The sequence below is a fragment of the Pleuronectes platessa genome, chromosome 15, assembly GCF_947347685.1.
Source record: "Pleuronectes platessa chromosome 15, fPlePla1.1, whole genome shotgun sequence".
Taxonomy (NCBI): Eukaryota; Metazoa; Chordata; class Actinopteri; order Pleuronectiformes; family Pleuronectidae; genus Pleuronectes; species Pleuronectes platessa.
Genome location: NC_070640.1, coordinates 19,821,127 through 19,843,697, shown reverse-complemented (window position 1 = coordinate 19,843,697; position 22,571 = coordinate 19,821,127). Strand labels below are relative to the sequence as shown.

General features: G+C 43.5%; 1 protein-coding gene across 2 annotated transcripts in view; it reads right to left on the bottom strand.

The window, feature by feature from the left end:
- Nucleotides 1-22,571, bottom strand: part of med13a (mediator complex subunit 13a) — a 77,116-nt gene continuing 54,545 nt past the window's right edge. For both annotated transcript variants that reach the window (XM_053441265.1, XM_053441266.1), the window contains 21 exons: nt 21,888-22,104; nt 18,838-18,868; nt 18,373-18,494; nt 17,953-18,043; nt 16,435-16,640; nt 15,140-15,315; nt 11,915-12,825; nt 11,479-11,646; nt 10,747-10,970; nt 10,046-10,235; nt 9,312-9,738; nt 8,834-9,065; nt 7,593-7,784; nt 6,588-6,811; nt 5,316-5,458; nt 5,041-5,199; nt 3,115-3,303; nt 2,434-2,576; nt 2,175-2,339; nt 1,466-1,566; nt 1-1,135 (listed from right to left, as the gene is read on the bottom strand). In XM_053441265.1, the coding sequence (XP_053297240.1) occupies nt 1,003-1,135; nt 1,466-1,566; nt 2,175-2,339; nt 2,434-2,576; nt 3,115-3,303; nt 5,041-5,199; nt 5,316-5,458; nt 6,588-6,811; nt 7,593-7,784; nt 8,834-9,065; nt 9,312-9,738; nt 10,046-10,235; nt 10,747-10,970; nt 11,479-11,646; nt 11,915-12,825; nt 15,140-15,315; nt 16,435-16,640; nt 17,953-18,043; nt 18,373-18,494; nt 18,838-18,868; nt 21,888-22,104 (4,444 nt within the window). In that variant the 3' untranslated portion in view covers nt 1-1,002. The remainder of the gene's footprint in view (nt 1,136-1,465; nt 1,567-2,174; nt 2,340-2,433; nt 2,577-3,114; nt 3,304-5,040; nt 5,200-5,315; nt 5,459-6,587; nt 6,812-7,592; nt 7,785-8,833; nt 9,066-9,311; nt 9,739-10,045; nt 10,236-10,746; nt 10,971-11,478; nt 11,647-11,914; nt 12,826-15,139; nt 15,316-16,434; nt 16,641-17,952; nt 18,044-18,372; nt 18,495-18,837; nt 18,869-21,887; nt 22,105-22,571) is intronic.

Genomic DNA, 22,571 nt, shown 5'->3' with positions numbered 1-22,571 from the left:
TAAGTTGACACACTTTATTCCTACAACAGAAGCCACACCACCAACTGCTGGCATGGCATTCATATATAATTATTTATATATATTGCCGTTTGGTTTTTGTGTCTAAATGTGTGGTATAAAATACTATATACAACAATGTACCTCTTTATTTGAACACAGTGAAGTGCATTGCTGTACAAGAACTCTGTAGCTACAGCTTTGCTGTAAGTCCTCCATGCTCAAGGCATGGAACATAATTTCCACTCTGAACTTCTGTACATTGTGAACATACAAATATTCTGTCTCCATTACAAAAAATAATACTCTAAAAGCAACCTACTGGGAATTCATTGAATTTTTATGGGTATTTTTTCCTGGTTGTTTTTTTTTATTAAGACGATTACATATATCTTAGACCAATTGATTTAAAGCCGGAAGGTGATATAAACCTTCACCATTTATATATAAAAAAGGTTAAGAAATAAGAAAAATTATACATTTAAAAACAATAAATAAAATGGATGCAGGCATTCATTTGGATACTATTTCATCCAAAGGAATATAAAGGAATTTCATGTCTTACAACCAAAGATCCATTCTTGAGTTTTTTTCCTTGATTAAAATATATCCCTTTTCTTCCAATAACTTTACAGATAGACTCATCTCTTCATACTGACTGGCCAGTGACTGTGCTGCCATGCTACATACCATAACAACCAATCTGTCATTCTCTCACGTTCATTAATTGCAATTCAACTTCTGGTTTCCCCTCTTCTTTTTCCCCTTGTCTCTATGTTCATGTCTTTAAATCACAGGGACAGGACTGTCCTGATAGCCGTGGGGGACAGGACCGTCTCAGCTTTTAACAGCTGTCTGATCCTATCTCAGTGCAGGATCCAGCTCCGTACTTGGGTCTGGTTCCTGCAGTTTTCTTCAGTCGTGACAAAGCTTTCTGACGAAAGTTGGCGCTTTTCCTCTTCTGTGAAATGTTTGGCATACATCCCTCCTGTAACAGGCGGTTGGTTACAACATGTTCATGATGAAGTTGTACATCTGGTTGAGCACCACAAAGTGAATGGGTAGACATGATCGTCGGTCCTGTGTGGCCGGGTCACACGTCAGCCAGGAGAGGGCGTTGTACTGCTCCAGAACATATCTGTCCAGGCATATAAAGAGGGAAGCAGTTATTTTTTTTTAATTTGGAGATGTTAATAGCTTGACACACTTGGCTTAGGAAAGTATTGACTAAATAAAAGGAAAACTATCCAATACATGATTATTGTTTACCAACACAAATAAGAAACTGTGTGTACAGGAACCACTTTCATCAACAACAAAAAAAAACATTCCAAATTTATGTTGAGCTTAAACCAGTAAATCAGTGTGAATAAGAGCTACAAATATCACCCAGGAAAAACAGTGGACATGGTGCCAGTAGTATTTTGTGCAGTTTTCCTGTGGTGGAGTGTGTGCTGCTGATGTTTACCTGAGAACATCTGAGGTCTGATTGGAGTCAAGGGGGTGGGAGTGTTTGCTGTGCAGCAGTTCATCTGATTGCACTGAAGACACGTGGAGGTGCAAAGAGGCCTGGGGGAGGGGAGGGCACAAGGAGAGGGTTTAGTGTCATAATGAAGTTATTAACCTTTTATTACATCTCCTCTAAATAATCACTGCTCTATTAGAAGCAGAGTGACAGTAGCGCAGAGTCTGTAGCTAAATCCTGAAGGTAGGGATATGGCTGCAAATCAAAGCTAGTGAAGCCATTTTCTTGTGTGTGCCATTTAATTACACCCAAGGGTTCAATTAACACAAGACCACTTGCTGATGGAGGGTCACATAAGCAACAAAAATGCTACAGAACAGATATGCAGTTGATTAATGACGATGTCTAAAAATTCTTCCGTCTCCCATTAGGGACTAGCACACGGTTTACGTCTAAACTGCATTTTAATGGAAAAGTAATAAAAGGAGAGTATCCCAAGACTAATTTGTTTACTGTAGTTGCCTTGTTAAAGTTTATTTCATTTGTATCTCCTTTTATCCCTAATGTGTCCTCACCCAGCATCTAATTGTTTCCCTACTTTGTCTTGCTCTTTCACCACAAATAAAAAAAAACAATTTCACTATGCTCTTGTGTTAAAATACAACTCTATAATAGCCAAATAAATAGTGATGAAGGAGGCAGTGCCTGGTACCTTGAGAAAGAGTGGACACTGGTTCTGAGCCTGGGGACAGGCTGACCAGAACCAGTCGGGTAGGGGGCCGGCTTTAGCCGTGGAGACAAAGTAGCCGAGGGCCAAAGGCTGCTGCAGGAGATTGGGGACCTCTTCATGAGACTCCATGCGGTCCGTACTCTGGCCCTTGAAACAGACAGGAACTCAACCTTAGCTCATTGTCCGTTATTTAACACATGGCACTTAAAGGTCTTTCTCCGTGTGCGTGCACGTGTCTCACCTTAATGCCGTCACCTCCGTGGTGGTAATGAGAGCCAGGGGAGTGTACTGGCGAGGTGTTGGGCGAGATGTTGATGATGTCTGGGTCCACCAGCTCGTTCTCCTGGTCCAGCAGGTCAATGATCCCCATAGCATCAGACCCATCTGAGGAGAACAGGAGAATAATTTAATTGTTCTAGAAGTGATAACATGTTTTAGCAATAAGTCTCTGAACAAATCAGAAAAAAATCCTCTGAGGGAAATGGTTTAATTTTTTCTTATCTGGATGCATTTAGACAATTTCTTTGTGGCAATAACTTGCATATTGTACAGAAAATATAACGTGGGTGCTGGTGTTAACTGTCAATTGCTGTATGTGGATAATTTATTTAGTGAGAGTGGAATGTGAGGGACCATGATTCATACTTCTGGCAACACATCCATTTGCACAGGGAAAACAAGTGAAGACACTTGAGGGAGCTGAAGTATGTAAGCATACACTGTTAAACCAGACTCTTTATTGACTGGAAAAGTAAACAGGAAGTGTTTGGAAACAAACAGTTCAGTTCAGAGGGGAAACCTCAGTAATTGCTGCATTTTGCTTAAACATCAGCGAGTTAGTTTAAGCCCCAGCAAACAGCCTGAGTCAGACTGGATTAGTAACTGAAGAGGACTACGAGATTGATGAAGAAGAGCTGCTGACCGGTGGTGGCGTTGAGAATGTCGATGTTGGTGTCGATGTTGGTGTAATTGGAGCTGGCCACTTGGACGAAGGCAGAGGTGGGGAAGACCAGGATGTGGGTGCAGGAGGTGTCTTGCGGGGTGCTCAGCTGCGACGTCTGCATGTTCAGGGTGGTGCTGCGGCCAAACACTGAGCCTGTCGACACAGAGTCTGATGGGACGCACAAAGGAAGGAGAGAGCGCTGGGTCAATAAACACTGCGGCTGAGCAGAATGAACCGAGACAGGGATCCTTGTCACAATCATTTTATCTTCTGTGGGAAAAATCCTTCAACTTGTGTCTGACTGAGAAAATTGTGTTTGAGCAAGAAAACATCACCTAAACTCTGACTAACAGAATCAAAGCACCACTGAAACAGAATTCATCAGAAATCTCAGACAAGTAACAGTACATCAACAGGGCTTCCAGCGAGGATATGATGGGGAAAGGTAGCCAGGAGAAAACACTTGGCCATAAAAGCCCAAGTTGGCGTCTGTGTTACATTCTAATGCAACTTTTATTTTTAAAAACACACTGATCTTAATAAGTGTTAATAAGAGTTATTGAAAGGAAAAATTAGGAAGCAGAAAATGAAGAATGATCATTCATTTTATGAAGAAGGAGACATTTCTCAGTGACAAGAAATCACAAGGACTAACTTTTTTTGGGGGGGGGGGGGGCTTGGTTGGTCTTATCGCATTAAATACAGGACAGAGAAAACAATTATTCATATCGTTTACCAGTTACATATTTATCAAATTTTTTTACTTATCCCCAATATAAAAACTAACAGCATTATGAGCATTATTGCATCACTAACTCCTTACTACTTGTCCACTTACATCTCCCTTTATTATGATCAGAGACACATGCTGACCAGAGCAGTTTAACATTTCTCATCTGTGTTGGGAATAAATCAGTATGAGAATTTTACACGGACCCACAGATATAGATCATGGATAATATGAATGATGTGGAGAAACAGATTGGCCATACAGTATATATGTTGATGTAAGAGGTTCCATTAAATGTTGTTTTGTAAAACATGATTTAGAGAATCTGACATTATAACAACATTTTTGTGAATAACAGATTCCAAAGCATGTGGTTTTCTCTCTTTATAACATTTGACACCATGACTAGTATTTGGCTTTACACTGTGTGAGCATAAAGGTTGCGGCATCAAGAACAGCAGTGCGATTAGTTTTTCACAGACTTTCAGAGCCAAACAAAAATAACTGCAACCTATTTTCAAGCAAATCCTGCACCTTCAGCTGTACACTGTCACAACTGTGATCAACACAGCAATCTTTCACTATAGTATAAATGCTAAAATCAGTGAAATCATTTTGTTGTTTTAGGATTATTTATACGTTTTAAAACTTGTTTGAAAATAAACTACATTTATAGCATATAAGCAGCAATGCAACATATCTCTGAGTTAAGGCCCTCAGACATAGTTAGACATGTTTGTACATCTGTGGCTAACGCAGCCTTTCTAATCTCTTCAGCTTGAAGAGCTTTTGACGAAGGAGAGGTCCTCGGCCAAGCATCGCTCAACACAATCCTGCTATGATGCACTGACAATCCCCCCACTCGTTTCCCAAAATAAACCCATTGATCAAGCTCTCCATCACACTGCATTGAGATCAATGGGAATCTGAGAGATAGTGCTTTATGAGCGAAAGGTACATGATCTTCCCTGCCATCAATCTGCTCTGGACAACGAGGGGACACGGTGGTGATATGCTGCTGCCATCCATCATGACACTGACACACACGCACACACACCCACAAACAAGCAATGGCGCTGCCTTACTCGGTAGAGTAATGCAACTGACACGAGAGCTGTACATTAAGAAGAGATAACAAGTACATTAAAAATTTTACCAGTGTACACATACTATACCTGGCATGATGATAAAGGATCCCTGGGGTTCCATGGCGACCAAGCACACGCTGAGGATGCTGGGAGTATCTGAGGCAGAGATGCCACACATTCGACACATTTCCTTCAGACGGCGACTTAGCGACTGGAGGTTTCTCCTGCTCAGCAGAATACTCCAGTCTGGAACATCAGACGGGGAGAGTGACGGGGATGAATCAAAGTGATAAACTGGTGTGGAGAACACTCAATGTCTTTTTTTAAGTCATGAAAAAGCCTTTTAGCATGACAGTCCTCACCTTTTAATTCTCCGTGCCCTATCCTGCCGAGTCGGCCAATCACTACCCTCCAGGGGACAGATGTCATCTGCACCAATCCTAAGCACCAGTCCCACAGCTTCTGTAGGCCGAGCCGCCGCACTGAGCCCTTTTTCCTCCGCGCCCTGTGTAACATGCACAGACACAAATGTCAAAACCTCCTTTCTTTGTCTAGTGTAAATACAGAGTGCCTAGCTACTAAACAGGGGTGGGTTAAAATGTTGTATATTATATATTATGAATGTATGATATATTATACAGTATATCATTATGAATACATGATGAGTCCAAGCTGTTCAGATTGGTGAAGGTGAACCTCCTCTCAGGAATGTGTGGGCCCATGCAGACAATGCCTGACTGACAGTTATGTGCCTTTCCTCTCGGGTGTAATTTATATTTTAGTGAGCTGAGTCTCATTTGACAGCTAGCATGACACAGTTTTAACATCGAGCTGACACATTGTGAATAGCAGTGAAAGCTCCTGTGCACCTTTTGTGAGGTCAAATACACTTGTTGCCCAGCTGTGACTGAATGTGTGATGTTCACAGAGAAATATGAACCAGTCAAGAGTGTAGAGAATGATGCCTGTTTGCCCTAAAACCCCTTAATGCAAAGCTAACGTAAAGAGTGTTTAGGTGAGGGGTGGTGCCACAGGCAGAGGCCAGATGTAATGTATTAATTCAGATGAGGAAATCTCTGTTTACAGTCCATTGAGAATAGCATTGGATCTTATCACTAAAGGATCTCAAGAACTTCGTTAATGTCTCCTACTGTATGTGTATGACACTGCTTTTTCATCCCGAAACATTTGTATTCCCTTTTCCTTCTTTTAGTTTTGCATCAGTTGCGTGTTAGAAACCGTCATCAACCCACACACTTGGTCACTGGGAATCCTTTGTATAATCTCCTGCTTTTCTCTCACATTGGGATCCTTCTGACTTTCTCCAATGTTTTTTCTAGGTGGCTCTTCTTTTTTTTATCCGGAGAAACTCTGGAGAAAGTCTGATGCCTCTCACTCTGGTATTTATGTTCTCAAATTCAGCTCAACCAAAGAATGTCTTAGATCTGACTTTGTTTTAAATCTGTTTAGTTCTTTTTATTTTTTATTATTAATACATGGAATTCCCGATATACCTCAACCTAAGAAAAAGCCAAAATTCATAACAACAGTTCGGAGGCCCAGAGGCTCTAAGTGTTTCCCTTGGATGTAAACAGCAAAAGATAAAAGTAGGTTTTAATATGGTACAGTCCTACCTGTTTGGTAGATCAATGTTGATGATGCAGGTCTCCAGCAGTTCCCCATACAGGTCAGTGCATGTGGCCAGGAGCCAGCGTTGGTCGTGGGAAAGACAGTATCCTACGAACAGCACGTTGTATTTTTGCGATGCCTCCCCGAATGTCTCCCCGAGCTCCGTCTGCTTGTCCTTCACCGGTGCCAAGATGAATGGAGGTGTATACAGACGCAGACACTCCGGCCTCTACAATTTGGGAGGTGAAGATGAAATGATTAATGTTCAGCACTTAAAGACAAATGGATCAAAAACTATTAAGGCTAGAGATTTGTTTATTTTGAGCAAACGTGATTGGCTACTGGACTTTCACAGCCACAGGAAATGATGTCTTTCAATCCTAATTCCTGCTTATTTCACATTCTAGGTATCTGAACAAAACCTGTGTGTCCCTGGTGTTGCACCCATTGTCCCATTCATGTCCCAGTTCCTCCAGCAGGGCTGGGTTTGCTGGCGTGTTAGAGGTAGCGCTGGCTGAAAGGAAGGAAGTCAACCGAATTAGGTCCTGATCTAAAGCGCCCCTTTGTCTAAACCTGGAGTCGAGATCCCATTATGGAGGTCTCTGGGAGCTAGCCAAGCAGATAATGGAAAAAAAACTCTTCAGTACTACAGGGTTACAAGTTCCCTTGGTTCTGTTCCAGAAGAAAAAATATGTGGATTTCCTAAAACCTCTATATCTCATTGGCTTCTTTCTTCTCACTGGCAGACTGAACACAGCCGGGGCAAATGGCTGTGTCGCTCCAGGTCAGCTTCATGTCTGGCTGAAGAGCAGAACGCTACTAAAATGCTGCTGCCCGGTCCGAGGTGTCAGCCTCCGTTTGCTTGCCTATCGATCAGAGGACAACACAGGCATGCTGATGCTGACACAAAATGCCAACAGGGTGCGGCTACAGGGCTGAACTGCAACAGCATGCTAGAATAATAACTGTTTCTCCTTTTACATATAGATTATGTCAATGTATGCATTTACCTCTGGGCTCTTCAGTGCTGTGTCAATGGCCAAGCCGGGGCCGAAGCCTGTTAAAGACTTGACGTTGGTTGAGATGGGCAGTGGCCGTCTGCACTGAGCGAACACGGAGAAGGATAGAGACTTGAGGTGCTGGGCGTAGATATGACGGTCTTCGCCTCGTACTGGCTGAAGCAGGTACTGGCAGGGGACAATCTGGGAAAACATGTGCATGTCAGCAACCTGGGGTTACAACAAATATCTACTAATTAATGGTTTTCCATAAGGGGTTTGAAAACCCACTAAAACCTGCTAACATTTGGCCTTTGTCGGCAAGTGAAATGATACAATCTGCATTCACTCCCAGGTCAAATAGCAGTTTTTCAGTGCATTTGTGACATAAACGTGATGCATCAGGAAAAAAACAAACAGAGAAACAAACTCCTTGACTGGCAATGGGAAAGGAGTCAATCGCCCTTTTTTAGCGCATTTACCTTTGTGTAAAAAACATGCACACAGCTTTAATGTAAATATTATTAAAGTTAAAATGTCAGATTCTTGTAGACACAGGGTGAGACAGGTGACTGTTGTCTTTGGGGTCATTTTCAAGGTTGGTGTGGTGGTATCTATTACCATCACCAGGGAGGTTAAGGTTTTTGCCCCCTTGTTTGTTGACTTGCTCGTTTGTCTGCAGGATTATTCAAAAAGTACTAGTCGGATTTCTACACAATTTGGAAGGATGGGACATGGGCCAAGAAAGAACCCATTAAAGTTTGGCATGGATCCAGACAGAGGGTGGGGGGGAAACCAGTTTTTTTTTGTGCATTATGAGATAGAGGCATTAGTTTGACAATTTCACAAATTTCCCTCACAAGAATAATTCATGAATCTTGATGAAAAATCTGACAAATTTAGGGAACTGATTTCTTTGAGTTTGTGGAATTTTGGACGGCTTTATAAATATAAGTTGCTTGTTTGGCCTTGGCAGATTTATGCGCTCTACTGAGTGCCATTCTAGTTGATATTGTACTGCACATTAAGCTGTTTCTATTTTTTGGTCCCTCACATTACACTGTGAGTGACTAATCATGATAGATGTGTCTGTAATGATGCTATTCAATATTTAATCCTTATGTCATGAAGAGTAACTGACTCACTGAAACTGGATACACAACGAATGCATTTTTCACTCATGGAGTTAATGTTGTGATAATGAAAAAAAATATGATCGGCAATAAAACATGTGGCAATGGAACTTAACTTGCCTGTACAGAGATAGAATTGCGGACGTGCGAGGGCAGGAACTGTAGCATCTCAAGGTAGCAGCGTAGCAAACCCAGCGTCCACACACTGGAGTGGACGGGCACCGGGCCCGGGCCACCGTCGGCCTCCTCGTAGCTGAAGGGGTCCACGATGTAAACAACGATGGCAGGTGGATACGTGATGGCGTGGGACTCGCCGTCCGTGGGCACTCCGATCTTCTCTCGTTCCAAAGTGCTGGAGAAAGCACAAGATCATATATCCGATGTTATAAAACTGATCTTGGGCTCTGCATAATTCTTAGTTTATGATAATTTGGGACACATCCAAGACTTCAAGCTTCATTTATTCACGTAACAAAGACCACAAATAAGCTCTCCCCTGGTTACCTGCTATGTGATGTATGCCACTTACGACTAAACTGTTCAAACCATTGTTCAGATTTTGACTTGGTGCTGTGCAGGCTTATGGTTCGTGCAGTACCTTTCAAGAGGCTCTGCGGTTCCCTGGGTCTGGCTGCTGGAGTTGTCCCCTGTGGTGCCTGTATTCTGGGTACCAGCCTGCTGTCCCAGCTGTCCACTCTGGGGGCCACCTCCCTGACCCTGACTGGCCACGGTCCCAAAAGGGGGAAATGAGTTGGGTTTGGCAGACGGTATTGCACTGCCAGACTGGCCTGAGGATGTCACCAGGCTGTTGGACGATGCAGAGCCATTTCCGGAACCAGTGTTGTTGTTGCTACTGCCGTTGTTGTTGGGAACCGAGGTGCCCACAGCGTTCACAGAGCCCTGCTGGCCCACTGAGCTGGAGGCGGAGCTGGACAATTGTGCGGAAGATGACTGGCTGGATGAGGGTGGGGGACTGGGCTGTGTGAGGAGGGAACTGTCCAATGGCTGTGATGCGAGGTATGGAGCTAAAGGGAGAAACACACCCAACATCGGCAACTTTATTATTAACATGAAACACTCCAGGAGAAGATAAAGATACTCAGCTTATTCCACTTCAACTTGACCTCCTCCTACACTGCTTTTGCATTTCAAAGATCTGCTCTCTTTCAAGCAGTCAAGTCTCTCTGGCTTGCCTTTTCATAATAACAAAACCAAGAGGTGGAAATTCAGCAACAACGAGCTGACTGAACCTAGCACTGAGCAACAGAAGAACCTGAGACATACAGGATCAAGACCGCTGCAGTTACCTTGCAGGCTGGAAATGATACGTACCGAGGTTGTGGCGACACACTTGTGCATAGAGTTTGAGCTTTGTGAAGGCGTCGCTGTTGTTGCTGGCAGCCTTGAGGAACCAGTCGCTCACTGGCTGATCCACGAGGCTCTTTGCTCCACTGCCCCCGACGAGGACAATGCCATCAGGGTAGCCTTTGGAAATGGGCCGGTGCTGGCCGAGTCGACACGACTGTAGACAAACAGAGATACAGGCTGAACGGTGAAGACAATCATTCTTAAGAAATGGTGGATACATTTTATTCAGTATGAAAATTTGCAAAAGAATGAAGGCTGGAGTGTAGCTGCATTTTCCTGTTTTACTCTTTTCCATCTTTTACAGAACAAAATGTTGAGATAGTTTTCCAGTAAAAATGTTATCCATCCGGAGACACTAAATAATTTAGTTGTGTAGTTAACCCTCTGATATCCACTTCCAATCTGGACTTTCGGTGCATTAATTCCTGCCTTTTAAATGTCCTTACCCCCCATGCATGGTACATTTTCTTCGGCAGAAACTGTACTTAAGTCTGACTTATCATTTACAGAGCTGCAAGGAAGCAACACATCTTGATTGATTTACATTACAAATCAACCTTAACTGTAATACAAATTTGCCAACCAGGAAAGGGGACGAATAAAGTACTGTTACATATTTATAGCACAATCAGTGACAGGTTTGCTCTCTGCTTCAAAGTCTCTACCTCATAGACAGCTGTGAGGTCTCGGAAGAAGCTCTTTGCGCCGCTCAGCAGGGCCTCGTTGTCAGGACAAACCACAAGGTACCCGACATCCCGCTGGGAGCCGAAGGGATCCAACAACAGCTTCTCCCAGTAGGGCAGACCAAACGGAGACAGTACCACAAAGTCATACTCATAACCCACCAGGAAGGTGGGGATGGGCAGGGGCTCTGGGGACTCGTCTGTGCCTGTGGGAGAAAGTTTGAAGAAGAAGAAGAAGAAGAGGAGGAGGAGGAGGAGGAGGAGGAGGAGGAGGAGGAGGAGGAGGAAACAAAGTGGAAAGAACAGGGAAGTTAGTGGTGTTAACAGGTGAGGCGTAAGACCCCCTCCGCCCTCCACTGTGCGTCAGAATGCGAGGTCACCAAACAATCTGACAGCTCCTCCCAACAGCACTGACATCTGGACCACAGCAGAGGGACCACGCTTCCTATTGATCTGACACAATCCAGTCTTTTTCTTCCTCAAGACACACACATCTGAAAATGTCACGTACACCAACACCAACCACCACTGATGATATCATGGATTTATCTGGTAATAGTCTTAGAAAACAGATTTCTGAGCTCAAGATGACAACATGTGCTTTTGTTAGACTCACTGATAACCGATTGAAATAGCTACACTGGACTGGCATAAGGCATCAGTAAGAGCTGTGCATTGAACAGATAATCTTTCCCAGCTTGTTCTCAGTTTTACCGTAAGATCCCCGTCCAGCCATCTTGTGGAACTGCTGCCAGGTAAGAGGACCCTGAACCCCCCACGACCGCAATGTCCTCTTCTTCTGGATTGCGTCCTGTAGAACAGGCTGGAGTGACATCAGCGCCCGCAACACGTCCTGAGAGCATAGAGTACTCACGTCCACTGCTGGAGAACGGACAAGAAAAGGGAAAAACAAGGATTATCACAACATGAGATCAAACATGCTGGCTGCAACAAAAAAAAGTCATCAACTGTCCTTTTGACAATATAACTGGTGTTTGAGTTTGAACAATATGACTGAACATGGCTAAAAACACAGGTCGCCTTTAAGCAAATCTTTGTCAGACTATTAGCACCACTTTTAATACTTTTAATAGTCTTTTGTTTCCTTTTTTCAGATGAAGGAAACTTGGTTAACTCAAAATTATCTCACCATTTTCTTTGCCCCACTGGTGCAAGCAGGTGCTCTTGACCAGCGCCTCATCCACTTTTCCACCTGACATGTTGTCCATGAACTGCCTTCCATGCTCCAGGGCCATGTAGCAGTCGCTATGGTAGTCCCGCTCCTCCACCCTCACACAGGGCGCTACAGGGGCCCCGCTTGGCCCTCGTGTCGTGATTTCATGCTCCAGAATCGAAATGGGTGAAAAGGGGTTGGTGCACTGGTCCTGCAGGAGGAGAATCAGATCGTCGGGGACACGGTCGCCCCTCCCAAATCCGGTTCTCTCCAGCGAGGAAAGCCGCAACTCCTCAAAGCGCTTCTCTGCCTCTCTGCTGACATCTGAACCGCGGCCGATGATATCCAGCTCATCCTCGAGGAAGAGACCTGAGCCGTTGCCGTAGCGTCGGTTAACCACAGCGCTGAAGCCGCAGCTACAGGGGTCCTGGGCCTCGCCGATGGGGTCGCTCAGATAAACGCCCACATCGGCTCCTTTTATGTTCATGTTGCACACACAGATGCAGCAGCTGTCAAAGTTGCAGTCCTTGAAGAGGTTCATGACTGACTCGGAGAGGATGAGGGTGACGTAGAGGCTGTGGGCCTCGGGGATGGAGGGTACTGTGGCCGGCTCTACTGAATTCAGCGGTCGGCAGGTGGAGGGGGTGGACGCTGGTGAGTAAAGGTCCGAGTTCTCATACTTGAGCGAGCCCTGGACGCTGGAGGGACCCCGAGGTGTGCGTGGAGTGCGTGGCGTACGTGGGGTGGGGGCAGAGAAACGCGGTGTGGCCGGTGAAGGCAGGATGCCAGCACCACTGTTACTTGGTGGAGCGCTGTTGGACATGAAGGGCGTGTGGGTCTGAGGAGTGTACGTCTGGGTGTAGTCCTGGTCCATTGTGCTGCCCACACTGAGGGCACAAAGATTGAAGGACCATAATTAGAAAAGACACAAGAAACATCAGCAACAGAAACACTTTCAGACATTACTCTGCACCACTGTCGCAGGATTATGACAGAAATCAACATCGGCCACTGGAGAATCCAATGATAAATTTTAAATGTTTATATTAAAATTTGTATTAATACTTGTAGGTAAAAAGCAGTTGGACGACCCTGTTTAAATGGAGACATATTCTTGTTAGCTGCATTTCGTACTGTGATACTCTGCTCTCATTACGTATTTACTGCCACAACTTACAGTTTTGTCTCATGCCTGAAATATCAGGAATGCACATTAAAATTTGTCCTTGAATATACCTGCAAATATAAATTGTATATCTTTTTTCTGACATGTTTGATAAGAACGAGGATGAGTACAATGGAAGAGAGGGAAGGCTGAGACATGCCCTCTCAGCTCTCCGCTATTTTTCTTCCAGTCAACACTCACAATGCACAATTGTAGATATTGCTCGGTTGTACACTACTTTTCACAATCTGATATAGGGTATAAAAAACTTCAATTAACTTTTGGACCTTATAAACAAATGTTGAATTCCCTATAAAGCGGACTATATAGTAATTAGGGAGTGATTGTTAACACAACTTTATATGGACATTTTTAGCGGTTTTGAATGGGGCCGGTGACAAATCTTATGATAGCCATAATTAGAAAATATCAAAATCACAGGTTCCAATGTCAACAACAGTAACTTCCCATGTTCAGCTGTACAAAAACACAAATTGGATAAACAATTATGTCTAATTGTGGCATAAAAATAAGGTAGTCATCCCCTACTAGAACATAATTGTCAACAACAACAACAATTGTCTACACATTGCTTAAAGTAACAATATATCGTTATCCAACCGTCTTTCTGCATATGCAACATAGTTTAAGGCAGAAGGCTACAACGACAATCAACTACAAAAAGAATTTAGAGTGGGCTGCAAACAAGAAGATTGAGGGGGAGAGAGAGAATGGTAAAGTGTAAAGAAGCAGAGCGAGAGAGATAGAAAGACATTCAATAAACATTTCAGCAAGCGTCCCTCTGAGGTATGGTTTATTTTTGGGGCTGGCAAGCAACTGTGAGGAAGCAGGGAGAGTGTGTTTGAGAGAGCTGGAGAGAGGGAGGGAGGGTGAGCACACGATGTCCCTAGCTGTATGTGGCGAACAACTCCTGGCACAGACCCATTAGGAGGAAGTCCCGGCACAATTCTCTCTCCTGCAGCCAGGGCACGTTTGAGATGGGAAGTGTTCGCAAGCACATTATAAGATCTTTACCAGTGACTCTTTGGAAAATGGCCAGACACCTCTCCTTCCCTGCAGTCCCTTCACCTGAGTTTGCACTTAAAAAAATAAATAATGAGCCCTATGATTATCGCAAGTTATGACATTTTTTAAACTATTGTTCTGCTCTACATAGAGTCATTTTAATAAAGTACTACTTTCCAAGATCAATGGAAAGGACATTTTTTGGTATTTGCTCCGAGCTAGTTTATTAGATTACAGGCTCGGTGGCGTCCGTTCAAAACGGTTTGCAGTTTTCATGCAACAAAATTCAGCTTAAGAGCCAAAGTGAGGTTGTGACATTGTTACAACCCTGCATAAGAAATGATTTACAGTGAAAGTTTCTGCTCGGAATTGCATGATCCGATCAGTGAACGCCTTAAGTCTAGTGCGCCTGCCAGATTTTATTTTCCTGCGTCAACAAAACATATAACGTAACACATGGGTATGATAAATATTAAAACCATACAAATGTTATAAGGGTCTACTGACCGCTTAGAACACCACAAAATCCAGAGAGAAAAGCCAGGTATTTTGATTTTGCTTATAAACTGAAATTCCCATGCGTGTGGTTAAGAAATCAGTGACAGGTATTTCTAGAGACTTCAAGCTGCTATGAGCAGCGAGGTGGCATGGAGCCGCTGTGGGGGCTCATCTCACCACTCCAGTGATAATCCTCATCCAAGAATGCCTTTTACACTAATTTCCCTGCACCGCCTGCGGCAGCCATGCATGGGTGGAGTTGAGCTGCATGCCAAGGGGGTGTCCTTGGAGAGACCAGAGGGTGGGAGTGTGGACAGAAAGAGAGCAGAGTATGAGTACATGCTTCTGTGCACACAAAAAAACGCAAACCAGCCCAGCACAGCCTTGGCATGTCTTCTGCAAATGTAAATTTAAATACCTCAGTAACCTTCTGCCTACGTCATCAGGATAAATAAGACCTTTTTGAGTTTCAGGGGCTGAAAAAAAGAGCTCAGAAAGATAATCAGCCGTACCTGTCCTTGTTGAGGAAGGTCATCTCCCTGCCCATGGTCCAGCTTGGTCGGTAGATGCAGTCCTCTGGTACTTTGACAGGTGGAAGACACTGGCTCGGCAATGTCTTCAGAGGAGCAAACATGGAGCAGCCAACAAACGCCTGACACAACTCTGGCTTGAACACGAATGAATAGTCCTAAACAGTGGACAGAAAATAAGGCATAGTAAGTTAGAAAAATGTCTAAAGTAATGAGAATATACTGATATCCTTGAACATTACACTGGATGTAAAAAAAATATGCGTACCACAGTTCATAACCTCTTCCCTGAAGTAAATAATGCAAGGCAGAGTTGAACAATTCCGTGACCTCAAATTATCTTCAGGTCTATTGTTGTTAAACTAAAACTGATAAAGACAGAGTGTGTTGCTCATGGGCACTTCTAGGGACCTGCTTGCACCGACAAAGCTCCATATTAGACGTGACCCTCAGCTTCCGATCGGGAGCCGTTAACATATGACCCGCCCAACCAATCACCTGAGAGTAAAAAACACATGCTTCATACAAAGTCACTCACATCAAATAGGTTACAGCCTTCTTTTCCTCCTGTTCTGGTGGAGCTGTGTTATTAGAGAAGTATCTGTCAATTGTCATAGCAGCTGTGCTCCTGCAGCTGTCAATGTTTTTTCCCCCAACAATGTGTCTAGCCAGTGGCTATCAAAAGCTAACACTTTTTGGCACTTTATACAAGCAGCAAATCCACTGAGAGCACATCTTCACATCTGATTATTTTTGTCATGATGTGATCCATTTTGATGTTCTAGCAAGTTCGCTGTCGGTAGAGACAGTTATTTGAGCAGAAGGGAATTGGTCATAGGTGGTGTCTTGGCTTTCACAATAAAACAAATCCTTGAAGCTGACTAGGCTGCATATAAACTGATTCAGATATGAGAAATCCTTGCACAATTGTTTTAGTTCCGATTTCCCGGAGAAATTGATATCCTTAAGTTCTATGTCGCATTTAGTTCTTTTGTATCTGTTCCCGTACCTGTGAATTATTTGCACGACTCTTTTATCGATTACCCTTTAGTTACACGCCGTGCAGGACTCTGGGCACTTCAGCTGAGGAGATGCTTGTTGACATGTGGAATAAACCCTGGATTACTGATCTGTAGCACAGTCTCTGCTCATGTGGCCTGTTTGAAAAAGGCCCGGCTTGTGACCTCTGCTGGTTCTGGCACTAAACTCCACCTGTTGGTTCAGTTGTAATAGATATGTGATATATATGATACCCGGAGGATTTAGTCCAGACCCACCTTGATCTCAGATGGCTTAGGGCTGCAAAAGCTTTCCTCCACCTCAATCTTAAAGTGGCCTCCCAGAGATGAAGTGCCATCCAATGAGGTCATGCCTTGGTTGGTATCCATGCTGCCGTAGTCCTTGCTGCACATGTTCATGGGTGAGTAGCTCATAATGTGCTGCTCCAACGAGGGAGGTGTGGGAAACATCTGGTGCAGGTCGCCTGAGCGGAGAGAGGAACAATATTAGAATATGTCGGATCAGGATTATAATATGATTGGTAAAGGAATGTAAGAGTCTAATTGAACACTTTTGCCAATATTTTACAGTTTATCTTGCCTTACATGCTAATAAGATACATTTAGATTTATTTTGTTCCCACAATTTTAATTTCCCTAAATCTGACACTTTGCAACCCAAGCCATTTCTTAATTATGGACATGTTCCTGGTGATTCTACCATGTGAGGAAAATAAGTTTATTATGACACCTACTGCCAACATGCTTTCTGATGAATGTCCCATTGTTCTGCAGCCAAATATGACAAGCAGTTGCTGTGACAGGCAGCTACCACGCACCACAGCTGAAAACTTTTTAGACACGCATAAAGTCAAACAGGCATCTCACCCACAACTGGTGAAATTATAACATGGTTTGTCACAACCTGTTTAACTAAAACTATAGATTCAAAAGCAGGAGAGCTTTCTTTTGAATCAGCTTTTGTTTACATAAAGACAGTGTTTCTGAAACTTTCTCAAACATACCCATTTATTTAATTAGTCATTAAGAGTAACCGGGGAAACAACAAACTAAAATAGAAAATGACGATCAACATTTGATAGAATCAGAAAATTCTCGTTTACTTTCCCTGAATGAACCTTATCACCACAACTGAGCCTCACTTCACCCATTTTCCTCTGGGCATCCTCATCATTCATCTCCCAGTGGGGGGGGGGGGATACACTTCAGTTTGTGAACCATTGGCATAAGATAGATCAACACCAGAATGAAAAGCCTCTTTACAAATATTCACTGAAAAAATTGAGGGAACTCTCCCTTTTATAAATATATCAAGGAAACAGTTCATGGTAAAACAGCAGAGTCAGGGAATTATTTGTTCATAAAAATAATGGAAAAACTGTTAATATGAGACCAATTTACTTTACAGCAAGATCTACTGAACAGTGTCATTAAATTGTCTCTACTTCTACATTAGTGTCCCTGAGCTCAAACCTAACAATATAAAACACCCAAAGGGCTGTTTAGTTGTGTTCAAATCAATTCAAGTTTAAGGCAACACTCTGGTGGTAGAACGGAGCCAGCAGTGGAGTGACAAGGAGACAATGAGACAGCAGCTACAGGACTCAAAGCTGAGCTGAGCACTGATGCACTGTCAAGTTACAGCCATATTCTTCACCACTAGGTGGAAAAGCCAAACGTGAGCAATAGTGATGCTTGTGTAGAAAAAGCCTTAATTTTATTGAGTGGATTAAAGGAGATGATGAAATTAGTGTAGAAAGGTGTAGAGATACATACTGATGCAGGATACAGGGTCCAACGAGGATGACTTTGGTTCCTTGTTGCCAAATTTGTCATCAGTTCCATTCACCGTTCGCCGAGAACCAGGCTGTGAACAAAAGAGTAAGTTTTATAGCACAAGACGATTTAGGTAACTCAAAATGTCAGTTAATAATACTGCTCTGAATTTACTCCTGTTATATTTCTAACACCCGTGGGGCCTGGAAGTCAGTATAACATACAACGTCTTGTTGGAGGAACTGCTCTAAGAGTTGTCAGCGAATGATGGGCAGAGTAGAGACAGCTCTGGCACATGAATGCCACACACACAAACAAACACACACAGTCACAAATACACACACACACACACACGCAGTGCCAAGCCACACCCTGCGTAATTAAATACTGGCTGCTGTGTGAGCCAAGGTCTCTGCTCACCGCCAAATCGTCTTCGTCCGAGTTGAAGAGGTTGTCCAGGTCATTGATGGACACCACCAGGTCTGTCTCATGGATGAGGCTGGTGGAAGCCATGCGGTTGGTAGCAGCTGCCTGCTGAGCTTCTGTACACACACATATGCATATATACAGTTAATGGGAATCAGACTTCAAATTCCTACTTTGAACAAGGATTGCTAATGCTAATGTACTTCAACAGACTTCAATTTACTGGATTCAATGAAGCCAAGACAAAAGATTTATTTAAATGGAATGTAGTTCCTTTAGACATAGTGTAAGTCACAAGTTATTTTAAATGTTCAGGGTCTTTGGACCTCAATGACCACAAAGTACTTTGACGTCACTGTCTAGATTCTTTAAGAGTGGGAGTAAAATAATGTCTGTTTGTGTAATAGCAGTGAAGACAAAGGAATAAAAGAGCGATGAGGAAGTGAAGAGACTCCTTACCGTCTAATGGACCTGATCCTCCATCTTCACCCTGTGGGAAAAAAGAAAGACGAGAAGGTCAGAAGAAGGAAGACACCATACATACTGAATGACTGAAAAAAGGCAACCAGAGTGATTTATCAACCAGTTCAATAACCACTGCTTAATCCAGACAAGTAAACTGTTTATTCAATCATAATCCCATGTTGATGAAGCATCTCAGGTTGTTAATAAGAGCCCCATAGCTGGATAGCCTGTGTTCAAATGTGTGTGGGGGGAAATCTTTTCAGAAATAAGTTAAATTAGCGAGACTCAATTTGGAAGAAGAATTAAAAAGAATATATAAGTACAATGGAGATAAAATTGGACAGAAGGCCCAATTAATGAGAGGTTTGCTTCTGCTGTGGCAAATGAGATTTCCAGTGTGGATGACTGTGAAAACATGATTCAAGGAATGGCCTCTTCACTCCCACCCAGACATCAATATCTGGATGGGCTGACCTTCTGTGTGTGTGTGTGTGTGTGTGTGTGTGTGTGTGTGTGTTCTTATGAAAAGTTGTGTGTACACTATGTTCTGAGCAGTTGTAGCTGGGGTACAGGAATGTTATGTTTTGGCCATTGATTTCATTGCGCTCCAGGGCTTTTCTCTGAGTAACGCAGGATTTAATCCGTCTCCCTTAAAGGACCAATCTAGAGTAGAGCACAACATCCGCACCAAGGCCACAATCTATAGGTGGTAATGACGCCTTAACTCCTTATCAATAACCTGGCTTTGGGTTGGGAAGTGTGGAAGGAGTCTTTACATATTTCAAGAGCTTCTTCGACTCCAAGGCTGCCCGCATGAAATCCTCGCATCATCTCTTTCTTCCATCTCATGTATTTAAAGCTTTTGCCATTCATGTACCATAAACTAAAATAAATATTGTTCACCACTTCTGAGCAATGGTATGGTGATCAGATATGTTCCTGATTAATATTTCACATCACTCAGGTCAAACTTTAAGTGTGCTGCAGCCACAAATAATGACGACCATTCTTGAGAAAAATCCACACGTCCATAGTGCGCACACACACCCACACACACTTATAGCAGACAGACAGTGGTAGGGCTCCATTGCACAGGCTGCTCTTTGGGGACTCTCAACTCTACTGAGAGTTGCCTTCATCCTTACATCCCGACTGAGACCGGAGGCGTGCAGCGAGGGCTTCACCAGACAGAAGGGAGGGAAAATATTTGAGTGCAGATTTTCAGCTTAATGGTTCAGTGAGTCAGGTTTGTTGCTGTCGTTTGGCTCCAGGCTCTGTGAAGCCCTCTGCAAACATTCAGACCAAGCCACGTACACACACAAACACATCGCACGCTAGGGGCAACCCACGGTTAACAGGTGGCCCCTGTCTGGATCCAGAGCCGACACCATGCTGAAGCCGAGCAATACAGTGAAAAGGGGAAAGAGGGAGAGGACAGATCGAATAGAAAAAACATAACAATTTAGGGAAATTGGACGAGCCAACTACTTGGTGTTCCTCTGGCTTCATCTAACAATGGGGATTCAGGGCTTCCTGCTCATTTAGTTCTGGGCAGTGAACGCGGATGTATGTGGAAAGCGGTCACACTGTTATTTTTAGTGCAGTATTGCTGCAGATGCTGATAGCCTATTTTCTAGCTTGCCTGTTCCCTGATCTTAGAGTCAGTCCTGGTGTCCTGATTTCACCCTGGGTCACTAGTCAAGAAGGTATGGATCAAGTGGTTAACCTCAATCTTTTTTGCATTATATGCAATGGGGTGTGGCAGCAAACCAGACTATGACCAGCCAACTTGGAAGAGACACTGGGGCGTGGCTCATTTTTTAAGCAGAGTGGAGTACTTTACAATGCTGGTAAAGGTTCAGCGTGGCATTTCGATCAGGTTAACTAACCCCAGTGAACTTCAGTCTGTATTTGTACTTAATTTCCATACAGTTGGAGGACTGTATGAGACAGATTTAAACAAAAGAATGGTCAAAATTGAATTTAGCCAACACAGGCTTAAACACCTCAACTTTTAGTGCTGGGTGTGGGTTCAGCAACAAAATGACATTTCCCATAATGACACTTTTGGTTGTTAGGAACTTCCTGTGTTTCAGTTTTCCGGTCTCAAGCACATTTTAAGATTATCCTGATGAACTCATTGGGCTGTTTTTTTTCTGTAACTTTAAAAACATCCCACTGTTTACAGCTGTTTTCCCAGGCCGAACAGTTTCCTTGTGATGATACATTTGGTAGAGTGAACATTTAAGTTTTACAAAACCGGCGTAACAAGTGGCAGCAGATACAGATACCCGTATACATGACGTAAGTGCAGGTAACTAAACATGTTTGCATATTCTTCATGATTAAAAATGTCACAGTGCTGCATAATGATGATTTGGTTTATTTGGAGCTGTTTTTAGCCTTTGTGGTTGAAGTGATTTTTCTTTTCTGACTCACTCTGCTTCACCTGCACTCTTCCTGCTGGCTCTGTGCCCCAAATCCAAGCGGTTCTGACAGATACAGCCGATGATGAGCGTGCGCGCTGCAGGGAGAGTGCAGGTGTAGGCAGGGGGGAAACCAACTGAGCCAGTGAAGAAGAAAGAGAACTGATTTGAGCTACAATAGCTGACACAGTGCCTTGCTTGTGGTACGAGGGAAATTCTATACTAGGTGAGCATTGTAGACAATGCGGCCTGACCCTCTATCGAGTGACCGATGCATGATCTGAAACACTGACCCCCTCTTCACCTTCAGCGGTGAGATGAGAGTAATCACTGAATAGAAAAGTGACCAAATCATGTGCTTATGTTCCCAACTGAGAAAGTTGATCAGTGTTACCAGTGGTGAAGTTAATCTGATGCCCTGAAGTGTTTTCTATTCACCTGTGTTCCATACCATTACTTAATAATGCAGAGAGGACAAAATATAATGTCTGTCGTATGCCATTCAATTTTTCTGTTGTGTGTATCTGATACACTTGTCCCGGGCAACAGAGCTAAACGTCAGGGTGTCCTGGAGTTCAAGTGAAAAAATTCCTCACTCCTCCACTTGGCTCGGCTTACCTTATGTTTCTTGCCTGGCTCATGCTCGCCGCCTGCCTTATCCTTCTTGTTGGAGAATGTGAACTTGACGTCACCTTCCTCGAAGGCATAGGGGTCAACCTCTGGCTCGTGATCTCCGTCAGTTATGGCAGCAGATAAGTACTGGTTTCTCCTCGCTCGATACATCTGAACGAGCTCCTCCGACACCTTCAGTGGCCAATTGGATGTGGACATGATCCTGGGAAGAGAGCAATGCAGAAATATCAGAAAGATTTACAATTAGGGACCACCTACTCATTCTTAGCGTGAATGTCAAGAGCTACATTCTACCAAACTGATAAAATTGGTAATAATTCGAAGTTGCACGTAAAAAAAAATAAAAATACATAAAGTGATTTTCTGTATTGAATTATGGCAACTGGCACATTTCTTCAACTGCTCGGACCTGATTCTGCCTGATATCATGTCAGTTTTGCTTGCATTGTTATCTGCACTAACAGAAATGGCAGCAATCATCAACAAATCTGACAGCTTTCGTGCAACACAACTGATGCATCACGTTCGTTGTCAGACAATCTCGTCTCTGGCAGACTGATGGAAACATGGTGACTGCCGCCCTGACTGCTCAAACTCTTACAGACACATTTATCCCCTGTTGCTGTCACACGGCTCATCAAAACCTCTTTACGTCGCTGCCACTGCGCC